Genomic DNA, 18036 nt, shown 5'->3' on the forward strand with positions numbered 1-18036 from the left:
ACACAGACGTGTTAAACACACACTGGAGCTGTAACGAACAGATCTGTACACCACAGCCGTCAGCGTAACTCAGTGTGTTGCTTCACCTCAGACAGCATTCAAACATGATCAAAACTCAGCTGTCACACTATCTACTCCATGCCTTCTTTTGTCTGACTGATGGTTTAGTGTTTTTTATTTTATAAAGTCAAAGCTCCTTGAGTGTAATTGTTCGCCTTCAGCTGCTGTCTTTTTGCTGTCAAATCAAAAAAAAAAAAAAGAAGTAAACACAAGAATAACTTTAGTTATATTTCCAGATAAACACTTACTGGACTAAAGCAGCTTTAGTGTGATTTTTTTTTGCACGTAGTCTAAGGCAGCCCATTAAAATCACTTGTGGAAGTTATGAAATTTGCAACAAGGATTGAGGACATTCTCGAAATGAACCATAGCAAGTTTGGAGTCTCTAACTCAAACTCTTGTCCAAACCTTCACTCATGTTTATGGTAATTACTATTGAAATGGAAAAAAGGATCCTTGACTCCTTGACTCACACCGAGTCCAATGAACCTACTTTTCCAAACCAGTCCTAGACGATTCGTCTAATTTTCAACAAAATTGGTGCAGATCATCTTCAGACCATGCTGGCAAAAAGTTTTGGAATTCAAGTTGATTAGTCAAACCATTCTCGAATAACGTGCAAACAAATTCTACGAAAATCACTCAAAAATAGATATCTCCGCAACCATTTGGTGTATTGAGACCAAACTTGGTGTGAGTTATAGTAAGCATGACCTGAGGCTACCTGCACGGTTTTGGAGGAGCGCCACCTAGTGGTCAGGAGATATGAAAAATGGCTATTTTTGCTTATAACTACTGAATGGTTTTAAAATCACAAAACTGGTATCTTTTGATTCAGAGGAGCATGCCGAGTCATACCATACCCAATTTTCCCATGTCAGCCATTTTTATCATAAAATGCTGTATTTTGTGGCCGCATTGGCATCTCATTACGAAACTCTTCGGCACTATGCCCTGGCAGTACTCAAAAACTACCTTGTGGTCAGAAGTTATAAAGAGAAAATGCTGCTAACATTTGATTAAATTGGCCTATTGTTATGAATATTCCTTGGTTCATGCCGAGAACATCGATACCAACTTTGCCAAAATTGGCCAAACTTCCTGTCTGCCATTTTGATTTAAAATTCAAAATCCACTTTTTCGAACTCCTCCTAGACCATTTGTCCAATTTTTACCAAAATTGGCTCAGTTCATCTTCAGACCATGCTGACAAAAAGTTTTGGAATTCAAGTTGATTAGTCAAACCGTTTTCGAATAACGTGCAAACAAATTCTACGAAAATCACTCAAAAATAGATGCGAGGCTATATCTCCGCAACCATTTGGTGTATTGAGACCAAACTTGGTGTGAGTTATAATAAGCATGACCTGAGGCTACCTGCACAGTTTTGGAGGAGCGCCACCTAGTGGTCAGGAGATATGAAAAATGGCTATTTTTGCTTATAACTACTGAATGGTTTTAAAATCACAAAACTGGTATCTTTTGATTCAGAGGAGCATGCCGAGTCATACCATACCCAATTTTCCCATGTCAGCCATTTTTATCATAAAATGCTGTATTTTGTGGCCGCATTGGCATCTCATTACGAAACTCTTCGGCACTATGCCCTGGCAGTACTCAAAAACTACCTTGTGATCAGTAGTTATAAAGAGAAAATGCTGCTAACATTTGATTAAATTGGCCTATTGTAATGAATATTCCTTGGTTCATGCCGAGAACATCGATACCAACTTTGCCAAAATTGGCCAAACTTCCTGTCTGCCATTTTGATTTAAAATTCAAAATCCACTTTTTCGAACTCCTCCTAGACCATTTGTCCAATTTTTACCAAAATTGGCTCAGTTCATCTTCAGACCATGCTGACAAAAAGTTTTGGAATTCAAGTTGATTAGTCAAACCGTTCTCGAATAACGTGCAAAACAAATTCTACGAAAATCACTCAAAAATAGATGCGAGGCTATATCTCCGCAACCATTTGGTGTATTGAGACCAAACTTGGTGTGAGTTATAATAATCATGACCTGAGGCTACCTGCACGGTTTTGGAGGAGCGCCACATAGTGGTCAGGAGATATGAAAAATGGCTATTTTGGCTTGTAACTTCTGAGTGGTTTAGCCAAAAAAACTTGTCTCTTTTAATTCGGAGGAGCATGCTAAGTCGAACCATACCCAATTTTCTCATGTCAGCCATTTTGATTTTTATCATAAAATTCTGTATTTTTTTTAGTCTGCATTGGTGCATCATTACGAAACTGACAGTACTCAAATAGTTTGGAATCAGCACCACTTTTATTGGCAAAAGCTATAAAGAAATTTTTAGAAATGCTAATAACACTTAATAAGCTAATTAGTGGCCTGTTGTAATGAAAGTGATCTCAATATATTCCTTGGGTCATTCCGAGAACATTAATACAAATTATGCCATAGCTGGACGAACTTCCTGTTCGACATTTATGTTGAAATCTTACTTTTTCGAACTCCTCCTAGACCTAGACTATTCGTCCAATTATCACCAAATTAAACTTGGATCACCTTCAGACCATGCTGGCAAAAAAAAAGTTATGGATTAATGTTCAAAGTGGTCAGATTTTCACCAAAATCAAGTTGTTGTTAGTTGCAGCTGTATTTTCTTATGTTGCTTTGTCCTATTTGTGACTTGTTCCTTCATGTTGTTTTCACTATGAAAGATACAAGAGGCTGAGAACAAATACAAGCAGCTGGAGAAGGAGTTTCTGCTGTACCGGGATCAGCAGAACGTTCGGCCGGAGATCCGTCTGCAGTCAGAGATCAACCTGCTGAGCCTCGAGAAGGTCAGAAACCCTAAACCCAACCATATAGAGAGCAGAGAGCCTTATTATATCGAGTTTGTTTTGAGAATTGTTTTGTTTTTATTATCAAGGTGGAACTGGAGCGTAAACTGGAGTCAGCTACTAAATCTAAACTACATTACAAGCAGCAGTGGGGACGAGCTTTGAAGGAGCTGGCCAGATTTAAACAGGTAAGACTTCATGTACATTACTAGAGTGTGTTACCGTATCAGTTTGGACTCTGGATGAGATTGTTTTGTGCATAATTGTGACCCTGGACTACAAAACCTGTCATAAGGGTCACGTTTTTTTTTTATTGAAATATCTAGCTGAGTAAATAAGCTTTCCATTGATGTATGGTGTTAGAATTGGACAGTATTTAAAAATCTGCAATCTGAGGGTGCAAAAAAAAAACATTTAAAATATTGAGAAAATCACCTTTTAAATTTGTCTAAATGAAGTTCTTAGCAATTCATATTACTAATAAAAAAATTAAGTTTTGATATCATTACAGTAGGAAATTTACAACATGATCTTAATATCCTAATGATTTTGGCATAAAAGAAAAATCGATAATTGTGACCCATACAATGTATTTTTGCCTATTGCTACAAATATATCTGCGCGACTTGAGACTTAGTTCTGGGTCACAGTTGTGAAGAATTTAATTAATTAGATCAATCTCATAAAAATTTGTCCCCAAATCTCACCTCAAAAATATGTATTTTTATGTGTTGTTGTTTTTAGTATTTAGTATTTGTACTAAAATATTTTAAAATATATTACAAACATATTTAAAAAATATAAAATATTTATTTGTAAAAAATATTATTTGTTAATATGTTAATCCATATATTAATTTTTTTTTAAATTTTTGTTCAATTTCTTGAAAATGTTATAGGTTTTGTAATTGTAATATTACAAATATATGAACATATTTCAAAATTATTAAATATATATATTAGGAACCTCTGATACCTTTTTCAGGATTTCTTCGATGAATATAAAGTTAAAAAGAACCGCATTTAATCAAAAATAGACATCTTTACACTACTGTTCAAAAGTTTGGAGTCAGTGCATTTTTTCTTTTTTGAAAGAAATTAATACTTTTATTCATCCAAGAATGTGGTAAATTAATAAAAAGGCGATGCCATAGATTTACATTGTTAGAAAATATTTATATTTTAAATAAATTCTGTTCTTTTTAACTTGTTACTCATCAAAGACTCTTAAAAAAAAAATCACCTTTTCTAAAAAAAAAAAAAATAGTTTCCAACATTGATAATAAATCTGTATATTAGAATGATTTCTGAAGGATAAGTAACGGCTGATGAAAATTCAGCTTTGCATCACAGGAATAAATCATATTTTAAAAAACATTATTTTATATTGTAATAACATTTAGCAATATTACATTTTTTTTCTGTATTTTTAATTAAATAAATGCAGCCAAATTTTTGAGCGGAAGTGTGTATGTAAAATATATTTAGGATGAGATTCTTGTGCATTCCAGTCATGAGAATGTGCTTCAGTGTCGTGAAAGTAACGTCGCAATGTGAAAAATCTTAATGGCTCTAAAAATAGTCTGGAGTTTGTGTTCTGGATCCAATCAGGCTGCAGGCTCTCTCTAATGCACCAGTTTACTGCATTAAAGCAGACGTGGATGCGAGTTCTCATGGAAAAAGCCGTGTGAGTGAACATTGAGAAACGCTGAGCTGTCATGAGCTGCGCTGAAACATTGGGCCGCTTCTCCAGTGAACCCTGTACGGGACGCAGGCGTATAAACAGAGGCGCCGCACGGAGCTTATCAGCCTGCTAATAACTGTTACAGACACAAACCAGCTGGAACGGCCCAAGACTCGCCTCTCTCCTTTTCTTTCAAGTGCCAGATATATATAAAGAAAACAGCTGATGATTTATGGAGCTCCGAGGCCTACATAACTTAATATGATATTGAGCTATAAATCAGGCTTGTATTATGTTCAACATTAAACATCTGAATATCAAGTTGGCTTGTTGAAAGATCGATGGATGGGTTTAAGTGGATCGTTATTCACTGAAATAATCGCATATTCCCACGTAACTTAGTAGAAAGACTAAATATACACTGTTGCTTGCGATCAGTATGATTTTTTTATGTTTTATAAAGTCTCTTCTGTTCAGCAAAGCTGTGTTTATTTGATCAAAAATGCTGAAAAATAGTCTAATATTATTCACAATATTACAGTTTTTTCTGTATTTTTATTCAAATAAATACAGCCTTAATGAGCAGAAAAAAACTTACTTAAATCTTAGTATGATTTTTTTTTTCTATAAAGTCTCTTCTGTTCAGCAAAGCTGTTTATTTGATCAAAAATGCTGAAAAATAGTCTAATATTGTTCACAATATTAGTTTTTTTTCTGTATTTTTATTCAAATAAATACAGCCTTAATGAGCAGAAAAAAAGCATTAAAAATCTTACTTAAATCTTAGTATGATTTTTTTTGTTTTTGTTTTATAAAGTCTCTTCTGTTCAGCAAAGCTGTGTTTTTTTGATCAAAAATGCTGAAAAATAGTCTAATATTATTCACAATATTACAGTTTTTTTCTGTATTTTTATTCAAATAAATACAGCCTTAATGAGCAGAAAAAAAGCATTAAAAATCTTACTTAAATCTTAGTATGATTTTTTTTCTTCTATAAAGTCTCTTCTGTTCAGCAAAGCTGTGTTTATTTGATCAAAAATGCTGAAAAATAGTCTAATATTATTCACAATATTACAGTTTTTTTCTGTATTTTTATTCAAATAAATACAGCCTTAATGAGCAGAAAAAAAGCATTAAAAATCTTACTTAAATCTTAGTATGATTTTTTTTCTTCTATAAAGTCTCTTCTGTTCAGCAAAGCTGTGTTTATTTGATCAAAAATGCTGAAAAATAGTCTAATATTATTCACAATATTACAGTTTTTTTCTGTATTTTTATTCAAATAAATACAGCCTTAATGAGCAGAAAAAAAGCATTAAAAATCTTACTTAAATCTTAGTATGATTTTTTTTGTTTTTGTTTTATAAAGTCTCTTCTGTTCAGCAAAGCTGTGTTTATTTGATCAAAAATGCTGAAAAATAGTCTAATATTATTAAAAATGTAAAAGTTTTTTTTTATGTGAATGTACACTGCTGCTTAAAAGTTTGGGATCACTAAGATTTTAATATTTTTTAACATTAAAAAAGTCTCTTATGCTCATCAAAAATGCAGAAAAAATTGCAATTCAAAATATCAGTTATTTATTTTAATATACTTTAAAGTTTAGTTTATTTCTGTGATGCAAAGCTGAATTTTCAGCATCATTACTGCAGTCTTCAGTGTCACACGATCCTTCAGAAATCATTCTAATATACTGATTTATTACTTTTATTCTCATTGTTGGAAACTGTTTTTCAGGATTCTTTGATGAATAGCAAGTTAAAAGCAACAGCATTTATTTAAAATAAGATTTAAGATTTTACTATCACTTTTTATCAGTTTAACACATCCTTGAGAAAGAAAGAAAAAATATACTGACCCCAAACTGCGTATTGTTAAAAGGTTTCTATTTTAAATAAAGGCTGTTCTTTTTAATGTTTTATTGATCAAAGAATCCTGAAAAAAGTATCACAGGTTTAAAAAAAACAAAAAAACACTGATAATAAATCAGATTTCTGAAGGATCGTGTGACACTTAAGACTGGAGTAATAATGAGTTTTGAATCGCAAAAATAAATTATATTTTAAAGTATATTAAAATAGAAAACCACAATTTTAAATTGCATTAACATTTCACAATATTACAGTTTTTTTTCTGTATTTGTATTCAAATAAATACAGCCTTAATGAGCAGAAAAAGCTTTAAAAAGCATTAAAAATCTTACTTAAATCTTAGTATGATAGGTGTTGTTTTATAAAGTCTCTTCTGTTCAGCAAAGCTGTGTTTATTTGATCAAAAATGCTGAAAAATAGTCTAATATTATTAAAAATGTAAAAGTTTTTTTTTATGTGAATGTACACTGCTGCTTAAAAGTTTGGGATCACTAAGATTTTAATATTTTTTTAACATTAAAAAAGTCTCTTACGCTCATCAAAAATGCAGAAAAAAATTGCAGTTCAAAATATCAGTTATTTATTTTAATATACTTTAAAGTTTAGTTTATTTCTGTGATGCAAAGCTGAATTTTCAGCATCATTACTGCAGTCTTCAGTGTCACACGATCCTTCAGAAATCAATCTAATATACTGATTTATTACTTGTATTCTCAATGTTGGAAACTGTTTTTCAGGATTCTTTGATGAATAACAAGTTAAAAGCAACAGCATTTATTTAAAATAAGATTTAAGATTTTACTATCACTTTTTATCAGTTTAACACATCCTTGTGAAAGAAAGAAAAAAATATACTGACCCCAAACTGCGTATTGTTACAAAAGGTTTCTATTTTAAATAAAAGCTGCTCTTTTTAATGTTTTATTGATCAAAGAATCCTGAAAAAAGTATCACAGGTTTTAAAAAAAAAAAAAAACACTGATAATAAATCAGATTTCTGAAGGATCGTGTGACACTTAAGACTGGAGTAATAATGAGTTTTGAATCACAAAAATAAATTATATTTTAAAGTATATTAAAATAGAAAACCACAATTTTAAATTGCATTAACATTTCACAATATTACAGTTTTTTTCTGTATTTTTATTCAAATAAATACAGCCTTAATGAGCAGAAAAAAAGCATTAAAAATCTTACTTAAATCTTAGTATTATTTTTTTTTTTTTTATAAAGTCTCTTCTGTTCAGCAAAGCTGTGTTTATTTGATCAAAAATGCTGAAAAATAGTCTAATATTATTAAAAATGTAAAAGTTTTTTTTTTTTGTGAATGTACACTGCTGCTTTAAAGTTTGGGATCACTAAGATTTTAATATTTTTTAACATTAAAAAAGTCTCTTATGCTCATCAAAAATGCAGAAAAAATAAATAATTTGTTTTACTGATCAAAGAATCCTGAAAAAAGTATCACAGGTTTTAAAAAAAAAAACACTGATAATAAATCAGATTTCTGAAGGATCGTGTGACACTTAAGACTGGAGTAATAATGAGTTTTGAATCGCAAAAATAAATTATATTTGAAAGTATATTAAAATAGAAAACCACAATTTTAAATTGCATTAACATTTCACAATATTACAGTTTTTTTCTGTATTTTTATTCAAATAAATACAGCCTTAATGAGCAGAAAAAGCTTTAAAAGGCATTAAAAATCTGAATGAGCAGCAGTGTATGTTTAAATCTAATTTATTTCTGTGATCAAAGCTACAATTCTTTCTTCAGTGTCACATGATCCTTCAGAAATCATTCTAATATACTGATTTTCCTGCCCTGTTTGGGATTTCTGGGTATATTTTTCCTCAGTGAAGCGGCCCAGGTGTTGTCGAATCTCTCTAGAAAACTGCTCTTGAGTCTCGTCTGGCGTCCGGGTCATTCTCGGGTCACTCCCGACACATATTCACACAAGCGAACGCACGTCTTCAGCCGTTATTAGAGCTGACGGAACTCTGGGAACGCTTAGAGCCGGCGCTAACCGCAGGTAGTGGAGGAAACTCCTCAAGTCTTCAGGATAATTGTGTGTGTTTTCCTTCAGCTAATGTTTGGCCGTAAGTCAAGGCCACATCTAAGTGTTTGTTTTTCTTGCACTTTTGGCTGCGCTGAATGTTGTACTATGTTGTAATGCTGGAGGAAACCTGCAGATGACATGAGATTACCACAAACACGTCATCAATAAAGTCAGCCTCGTTCGAGATTGCGCAGACTTTTCACCTTTCACGTTAAAACAGGAGACCAGAGCCAGCGTCCTGTAAAAATAAGCAGTTATTGTATGAGTTATAATCTGTGTGTGCTGCTGGAATGGTTGATGTGTGTGTTTGTGTGTGTGCAGCGTGAGCAGGAGAACGCTATGACACGCCTGAAGAAACAGCAGCAGGAACTGGAGCACATGAGGTTACGCTACCTGGCCGCTGAAGAGAAGGAAGCTGTCAAGAACGAGAAACATGAACTTCAGGACATCCGTAATGAGCTGAACAGGTAAAAACTCTCACTCTGAGTGTGATCCAAGCTTCTGACTTTTAAAAACGGTACAGTAATTCTTAAAGGGCTATTTCAGCCAAAAATTAAAATTCTGTCATTAATTAGTCACTTTCATGTTGTTTCAAACCTATAAAACCATTGTTTGTCGTCGGAACACAAATTGAGATATTTTTGATGAAGTCCGAAAGCTTCTATGACAGCAAGGGGTCCTTCCACATTCAAGGTCCGAAAAGGTACCAAGAACATTGACAAAATAGTAATTAATAGCATAATAGAGTTAGATTACTTGCAAATTGTAATCTGATTCCAAATTACATGAAAATGTTACTCAGTAACACGATCCGTTACATTACACACTTTTGGTAATATGATCAGACTACTTTTAGATTACTTTTGACCTATCACATTGATTCAAGCAGGATCATCTTGAGAAAGTGTATTCCTTTCATTGTAATTTACAACATGAAGTGCATAAAACATTGTAATACATCAAGGCTTCCCAAATGGGTTCGTAAAGGGTTTATGAGTTTAATGGCTAACAAGTTTTAAATCATAAAAATGTAAAATCATTTTAAAATAGGGATGCACCTAATGTTTAGAAATTATTCGTCCGAACACAGAAAAAGCTTTTTTTTTTTGCTATTTTCGGCTAAATTAGTTTTAGGGATGCACCGAAATGAAAATTCTTGGCCGAAGCTGAAGAACATTAAAGCCGATAACCGAACATGGTTTTTCCCATGTATTTTGCCAATTTTTTTCATAGATTAAAATTAAAAGGTAAATTAAATGGCCAAAAGGTGCTTTTTACAGTTTTGTCTTGCTTTTCAAAAATAATAAAATACAAAGCGATTTAAAAATATTTACTTAACATTTTTAACATTCTAGTAGACATTATAGCCGACCAACAAACCACAATTTAACTTCAAATTAATATATAAGTAAAATAATCATCTTTGGCCATTTTTAAGACCCCCTTCTTGAATCAGGCATGTGTTTTTAATGCACAAATAAAGACGCAAAAATGAGCTGCTGCCAGCAAACAGTAGGACTGAGCTCTTCTTGTGGGTTTACCACTAAATAAAAGTCAACATTCAGAAATAATAGTATTGTCATGTTACTGATGTTCTGTAAAAATAAGACAAAAATAATGCTAACAATTATTCCAGCAGCTCTATTAATACATTTATTATAACATTCTCCTTTGCTCAGCAAGGCTGCATTTATTTGTGCATTAAAAACACATTCCTGATTCAAGAAGGGGCTCTTAAAAATGGCCAAAGAATATTAATTTACTAACTTATTAATTTTAAGTTAAATTGTGGTTTGTTGGTAGGCTTTAATGTCTACTAGAATGTTACAAATGTTAAGTAAATATTTTTAAATTGATGTTTTGTAATTGTTGTTTTATTATACCAAAGCAAAACTGCAAAAAGCACATTTTGACTATTTAATTTATGCAATGGCGAAAAAAACTGGCAAAATACATGGGAGGAAAAAAACACGAAAACTGTGTTTGGTAATCAGCCTTCAGCCCAGTGTTAACTTTAGTTCAGCTTCAGCCAAGAATTTTCATTTCGGTGCATCCCTAATTAGGATATTAAGTAAAGATTATGTTCCATGAAGATATTTTTTTACTTTCCTATCGTAAATATATCAAAACTTAATTTCTGATTAGTAATATGCATTGCTAAGAACTTCATTTGGACAACTTTAAAGGTGATTTTCTCAAAATTTGATTTTCTCGGCACCCTCAGATTGCAGATTTTCAAATAGTTGTATCTTGACCAATTTGGGATGTGCAATAATTTCGATTTTGGCTTTAAACGTTCATTAAAATACAGTAATGGAGATTAAATCCACAACCTTACCAATGGTGTGCCTTCGCTCCTCCATAAAAGGCTAATTTCACATGCAAATCAGCAAAAGCATGTAACGTGACTTTCATAAAACAGAACGTGCCTGATTTATTAATGTTTCTTTGATGTTGTTTTTTTAAAAGGGCAGAAAAAACCTGCGCTGTTCTGTGTATGCGCTTAGACACGGACATGTAAAGAGATATATTTTTAATTTTTTTATTTATTTATTTTTTTTTGGAGTGCAAAAACATACAACAAACAACAAAAAACAATACCAACAACAAAAACAGCAATGATGATAAATGAAAATGAGCAAAAATGACAATCTGAATAATAGTAATGTTATAAGTATTAGCATGTTTAGAAATAATAGAAATAACCATAATTTGAAATAGTCGATGATGATAACGATGATATTTTGTGATGACAGTAATATCAATAATAACAGTAATAATAATAATAACAACAACAATAATACTAAAGATGGTGATGACAATAATATGTTGTGATGATGGTAACGGTGATATCAATAATATAATATTAACAGTAATAATAATAATAATAATAACATTTAAAGAGACTGTGATGTAACAGTAATATTTTGTGATGATATTTTGTAATGACGGAAACAGTAATATCACTAATAATAATAATAATAATAATTGAACCATACCCAACACATGCCACACCTATCCTATCTTCTGTTTCAGTGTGCATGCTTTTTTTGTTTGTTTTTTTTTAATTAAAAAAAAAAATCTTTTAACTCAAGGTGTGCGTCTAAACGCTCAAATACACACAAAAATATTTCAAAATGAGGCGCTTGTGATTCTTCATGTAATCCCTTGTCAGTTCTGTCTTAAACGATCATAAACAGTTAAGAATGAAAATATGTGTCTAACTAGGGCTGCTTGATTTTGGCAAAAATCATAATCACGATTATTTTGGTCAATATTGTAATCACGATTATTTAACACGATTATGACTGGGTCCAAAACTTTATATTAGTGATTCATTTAAAGATAGCAATACAGCAGAAAAAAGATACAAAAAATACTAAATACTTTTACGCAAGTCTAAAGTAGTCTAACAATACTTATTAAAACTACAAAAGTCCTTCAGTCAAGAGCAGTGAGTGATTTTTCTCTTTGTATGTTTATGTTTCTTTAATATTAAGCACAGACAAGAGACGGCAGAAGGAATATTATTTGTTGCCGCTTTAAGAGCCGCACGGATCCAGTATATCGTAACACACGGATTCTCATCCTCAACTGTTTATGATCATTTAAGACAGAACTGACAAGGGTTTACATCAATATTCACCAAGCGCCTCATTCTGAAATATCTTGTGTGTATTTGAGCGTTTAGGCGTACCTTGAGTTAAAAGATAACGTTACATGTCCGTGTTCAGCTCCGTCTCTGAGCGCAAACACAGAACAGCGCAAGATTTCTTAAAAACACAACATCAAAGAAACATTAATAAATCAAGCATTTAGACTTTTATGGAGGAGCGAAAGCACACCACTGGAAAGGGGACGGAATGAGGCGCTATAATGGTTTCATCTCCATTACTGCATTTCCATGATGGTTTAAAGCAGAAATCAGACTCGAAACCGAATTTCGATTAATTGCACAGCCCAACAACATCTGTGTGTCTCTTAAAGTGGTAACAAATAATATTCCTTCTGCCATCTCTGTGCTCAATATTAATAAAATGTAAAAATACAAAGAGAAAAGTCACTCATTGCTCTTGAAAGACTTTTGTAGTTTTATTACGAAACAAGCATGTTTAACGATTACAGTGAAGACGCTGTTTCATTTTACATTCAAATAATTACATTCAATTTCTGTAGTAGTCTTTTAGACTTGCATAAAAGTATTCTATATGTAAGGGATAATGTACAGGCAGCCGGTAGTTATCGCAGAAATAAGCCCCGACAGTGTGATCAGGACAGTCTTGTATCACACTGAAGGGGCTTATTTCGCGATAACTACCGGCTGCCTGTACATTATCCCGCTTATTACACGGCTACTTGCCACATAAGGAAAAAACTGGACATGAATATGAATTTGAAACCTTTTATTGGCATATTTGTTTTAAATGAACATTTTTATCCTTCCACGAAACGATATAGTACCACGTGACTAACATTCAAACTATGTACGTTAGTAAGACAATTTAAATAGATTAATGTCGAAATTTTCCATTGTTAATTGTGGTTGTCCAGTGTTTGTCAAAAGATGGCGCCAAACGGTAATCTTTGTTGGCACGGAGGGATTTTAAACATACAAGTAGTACCGGCTATGCGTTATTACTTTGGAGCGGTGATTATTTGAAAAGAACGAACCTGCAAATGTCTCAACTGACCAAAGAGCCGTGTAATAAATATATATATATATATTAGGGGTGGGAATCTTTTACCATCTCACGATTCAATTCGATTCCGATTCTTGAGGCCACGATTCGATTCAAAACGATTTTTGATTCAAAACGATTCTATTTTATTCATAATGATTTCTAATCGGGTTTCTGATCATGATCTACTCTCATCTGCTTTGCTATACAGAATGACAAACGGAGACATTAAAGTGGCTTTTTCACATTTATTAAGTGCCTTTTATCAAAAACATTGTCTGGTTCTCAATTGCTACTCATTAGTAGCTAGCTATAAAATAAGTTGGAACAAAAATAAAGTGCTTCTTCATAATACAAAATGGTTGAAAATAGATGCATTTCCCAGGAAAGTTGCAGTTTACCACAAATATCATGTAGAACACAACCGGAGAAGACAAAAAAAAAACAATATATTTTAATTTTAATAATAATTTAATTTTAATATTTTAATAATATTTCTCAGTCAGATTCAGTAACTTAAAGAATAACAAGTTATGAAAATAAAGTGCTTCTTTCAAAATGAAAAGCAAGCGATAGACCGAGTTATTTTTTTTGCTCTCTCGGAGTTGGCAGGGAGTTTCGTGAAGCACTGCAGTGTGCGATGGTCTGCAGCTGGCGGCTGACTCCGCTCCGTGTCGCTGAGCTCCGGGTGATGCCTAGTAATATGAGCACGCGCATATGTTGTGCTGCCGAAGTACTTGGTCTTCGTTTTGCAAAGCTTGCGCACTGTGTGTGTCATGTCCAGCGCAGTGCTTCCAGGCATTCGGTAAAAACCGAAATGCCGCCAAACTTTAGCTTTAAGTGAAGACGGGGCTGATTGGATCTTCCTCTCATCCATATTTGCTTCCTCTTTGTTTTAGTGATTTGCCGCGCACGCTTACGTTCAAATACCGGCTGCGTGGTGACGTCAGTATAGGCTAGTTACAAAAATGGAGGCGAACAGACAGCTGATTTTATTTATTTATTAAATCGATTCTTGGACATTTCAGATCGATTCTGAATCGTTGCAAATGAGAATCTAGATTTTTCTGTGAATCGATTTTTTGGCACACCCCTAATATATATATATATATATTATTATTATTTTTTTTTTTTTTTTAAAGCACTGTGTGGAAGATAGACATGAGGTAAAGGTATCAGGGCCCCAAAACATAAAGATTTGAGTCCTTATTATGAGTGGAAAACACACTTATCTCACCAGACGAGATTTGTAAAAAATTTTAAAGAAATCCTCAATGATGAAATATATAGAGGAAAATAGTATTTTATTCAAAAAAAAAAAGTAGGTGCATTTTGATATGAACTTGTACTTTATGAAATTTAACTTATATTTTAATGAATTATATGCAGTAATAAACATGTAAACTAATGCTGCATGATTCTGGATAAACTGAAAAACTATTTTCTTTTATAAACTGGAGATCACGATTCCGAAGAAAAAAGGATAAGAAATCTAAACAAAATTACGTAATTTACTAGTGGTTCTGACAGAATGTTCATTGCTTAAGTCTAAATTTAAACAAATAAATTTAGAAAAAAAAAAAAAAGATGGAGCCAGTGTCTCAATTAATAAACACTTGTTTCACTATTGCAGTCTCTTGAATGAATAATTCAATGACAAATACTTGTTTTTTAAACGTGCAGTAGTCGCCAGCTCCTGGCAGAAGAGGGTAAGCGTTACTCTACAGACGTCTTAGAAGATACTTTCGTTTTGAAAAGTGTTTATATCCAAACTATAAGCTTTTATCCCAGTACTTATGTAATTTAAATGACTGTAACAAAGAAAATGATGATTATGTGGTTAAAAAGACTGTTGCTTTCTGAAACGGCAGCAGTCAGAATGCGGATTTGAATGTCTTCAGTGTTGTTTTCGTCAACGATGACGATGACAAAATCATTTCGTTGAGGACACTTTTTTCATGACGATAACGAGACGATGACGAGATAAAAATAGCTCTTTGATGACTAAAACATGACGAGACGTGTGTGAATTTTCGTTGACGAGACCAGAATAGAAGAAAATGTTAGTGGGTGGTCCGTCAGACGTTTAAAAGACGTTTCTGCTTATTGTGCATGCCAATTAAAACCTAAAAAGTATCTGCCGCTATGGCAAGCTGTTTTAGCATTTTATCCTTGTTTGGTTACGCCCACCACCTGCTCAACACGTCACATTGTTGGCACTCAGACAGACAGACAATTAACCATGATGGCGGCAGTTTGCACATTATTTCAAATATGTCTTTTATGTCTAAAACCATTCCTTCATTATTGTAAGTGCTGGTGAAAATGGTGACTTATAAGTGACACTACCCAACAGCAAAATACTTACTGACCTACATTAATTTGTTAAAGGACTACTTTTTCCCCTTTTTTTTTTTTTTGACTAAAACTAGACTAAAACCTTTTTGACTTTTCGTCGACTAAAACTATCACATATGTGACCCTGGACCACACAACCAGTCATAAGGTTAAATTTGACAAAACTGAGATGTATACATCATATGAAAGCTCACTAATTAAGCATTCTATTGATGTATGGTTTGTTAGGATAGGACAATATTTGGCCGAGATACATCTATTTGAAATCAGAAATCTGAGGATGCAAAAAAATAAAAAATACTGAGAAAATCACCTTTAAAGTTGTCCAAATTAGGTTCTTAACAATGCATATTACTAATCAAAAATTACATTTTGATATATTTACAGTAGGAATTTTTCAAAAAATCTTCATGGAACATGAACTTTACTTAATTTCTTAATGATTTTTGGCATAAAAGAAAAATCAAAAATTTTGACCCATACAATGTATTTTTGGCTATTGCTACAAATATACCCCAGCGACTTAAGACTGGTTTTGTGCTCCAGGGTCACATATAGAAGTGACTAAAATTTGACTAAAACTAGTAAGCATTTTAGTCCAAAAGACTAAGACTAAATCTCAGTGTTGTTTTTGACAACCAACTTAATGTCTTCAGTAACTTTCACATCGTAAGCAACAGTTGTAATAGACATCGCTGAATCGTCATTCATGAATAAGATCTCGTGGGTGTTTGAATAGAGTTTGTGATATTTCAACTATTAGTCACGCAGCTCTAATGTAAACACTGCAGAATGTTTTGCCATGATATCGTCACGTTCTCACGAGACACATAGGAATATCGGCAGATCTCGTGTCTCACCCCTACTTATGACTGTTTTTTGTTTTAAATAAAGGCGTATTGATTGATTAATGAATGAATTGACGGTGTGTATCAGGCTGAAGCAGCAGGAGGAGCCGCGCGTCTGGAGGGACACGGCACACGCGTGTGTGAGCGAGAGCGCTGATGAACACGTGACGCGTCTGCTGGAGGAGAGAGACACGCTGCTGCGCACCGGCGTCTACACGCACGACGACAGGATCATCTCTGAGCTCGACCGGCAGATCCAGCAGGCCATGAGCGGCAGGAACACGTGACACGCGTCACATCGGCGTTCGACTCGCATCCGTCATCAATGAAGACTCTCAGAGCAGACCGTGAGTTTCTCACCTCACACGAGTTCACTTTATGTCCCATGATGTTCCATGAGGTTTTGCGTGGGTTGAATGTAGATAAGTGTGTGATTTCAGCAGGTGGCGCTGCCTCTTAATAAATCATTGAGAAGGATTAAACACTTTAGAGCTTCATCAGCCTTTATATGGGACTTTATTTATAGTTTGTGTCTGTGTGTGTGTGTTACTAGATTTGTAACTGTGGGTTTAAATAAATATTTTTCTGAGCTCTTTTTAAACTTGTCTCGACTCTTTCAGCTCTTTCAGATTTTGTTGCATTGAGAAAAAAAAATTATATATACTGCCGCTCAAAATGTATGCTTTTTAAAGGAGAAATAAATACGGATCAATAAAAAAAGAAATGCCATTTATTTATTATTTTATCTGACATGCAAAACACAAAGTGCACAGAGTCGCGCTGTAGATGGGGTGTTAAAGACGCGCTAAAAAGACACGAGTACATTGATTCACATATTGTTCACTCTCTTAACCCTCTGGGCCTCCTCATTAAGGGGTCACACTTGGCTCCCTCGCGGTCAAAAGTGACCGAAGCCTTAAAAAGTAACTTTTTTTTTTCTTCAGGAAAATCAATTAAATACATTTTTGTTATTATTATTATTGTTATAATTATTATTTAGAATTTTGAGCATTTTTTGTGAATCTATGCAATACTTATACAGTTTTAATGAGCAATTTTTTCCCAGTAGAATTATATTTTATATTATATTTTTTAATTAATTATGTATTTATTATTTTTCAATAAATACAACATTTCACATTAAAATAGAGTAAAAGCATTTAAAATCAATTTTTTTAAAGTGAAAATTGCACCATCTAGTGGCATAAAAAATAAAAACTTGTGTAATGCCATGTAAAATCCTGTATCTCCCTATATACATATACAGTAGTCAACATTCGAAGTGGATCAAAAAAGTTCCTCAAAAGTTGTCCTAAGATAAGAACAGGTATTCTTTTTGGTTTTAGGACAAATTTGATGAAAGGTTTTGATCCACTTCGAATGTTGACTACTGTATACAGGGGCTTTGGGAATCCTATTGTTTTTTTCTTTTTACTGTTTCTTCATTTTATTAGGCTTTGCATTTAGAAATATATTCAGACATTCTAAAAGATACATTTTGGCAAGGTTTAGATATTTTTTTGATTGGATAAATATCAGGTTTTGCATTTTTCTGCTTATTTCTTTGTGTCTGTGTGTGTGTCTGTGTGTGTGTGTGTGTGTGTGTGCGCGTGTGTGTGTCAGTTCTGTACTTTTGTTATTTTAGAGTGTCAGTGCTTGCTGAACA

At 33.1% G+C, this 18036-nt stretch overlaps 1 protein-coding gene across 1 annotated transcript in view; it reads left to right on the top strand.

The window, feature by feature from the left end:
* cep120 (centrosomal protein 120) overlaps positions 1 to 16971 on the top strand; it is a 48354-nt gene extending 31383 nt beyond the window's left edge. The window contains exons 17-20 of the mRNA XM_073819337.1: positions 2747 to 2869; positions 2959 to 3057; positions 8807 to 8952; positions 16459 to 16971. Of these exons, the coding sequence (XP_073675438.1) occupies positions 2747 to 2869; positions 2959 to 3057; positions 8807 to 8952; positions 16459 to 16657 (567 nt within the window). The 3' untranslated portion in view covers positions 16658 to 16971. The remainder of the gene's footprint in view (positions 1 to 2746; positions 2870 to 2958; positions 3058 to 8806; positions 8953 to 16458) is intronic.
* The last annotated feature ends 1065 nt before the right edge of the window (positions 16972 to 18036 follow it).

The sequence above is a fragment of the Garra rufa genome, chromosome 15 (genome assembly GCF_049309525.1).
Source record: "Garra rufa chromosome 15, GarRuf1.0, whole genome shotgun sequence".
Classification (NCBI taxonomy): domain Eukaryota; kingdom Metazoa; phylum Chordata; class Actinopteri; order Cypriniformes; family Cyprinidae; genus Garra; species Garra rufa.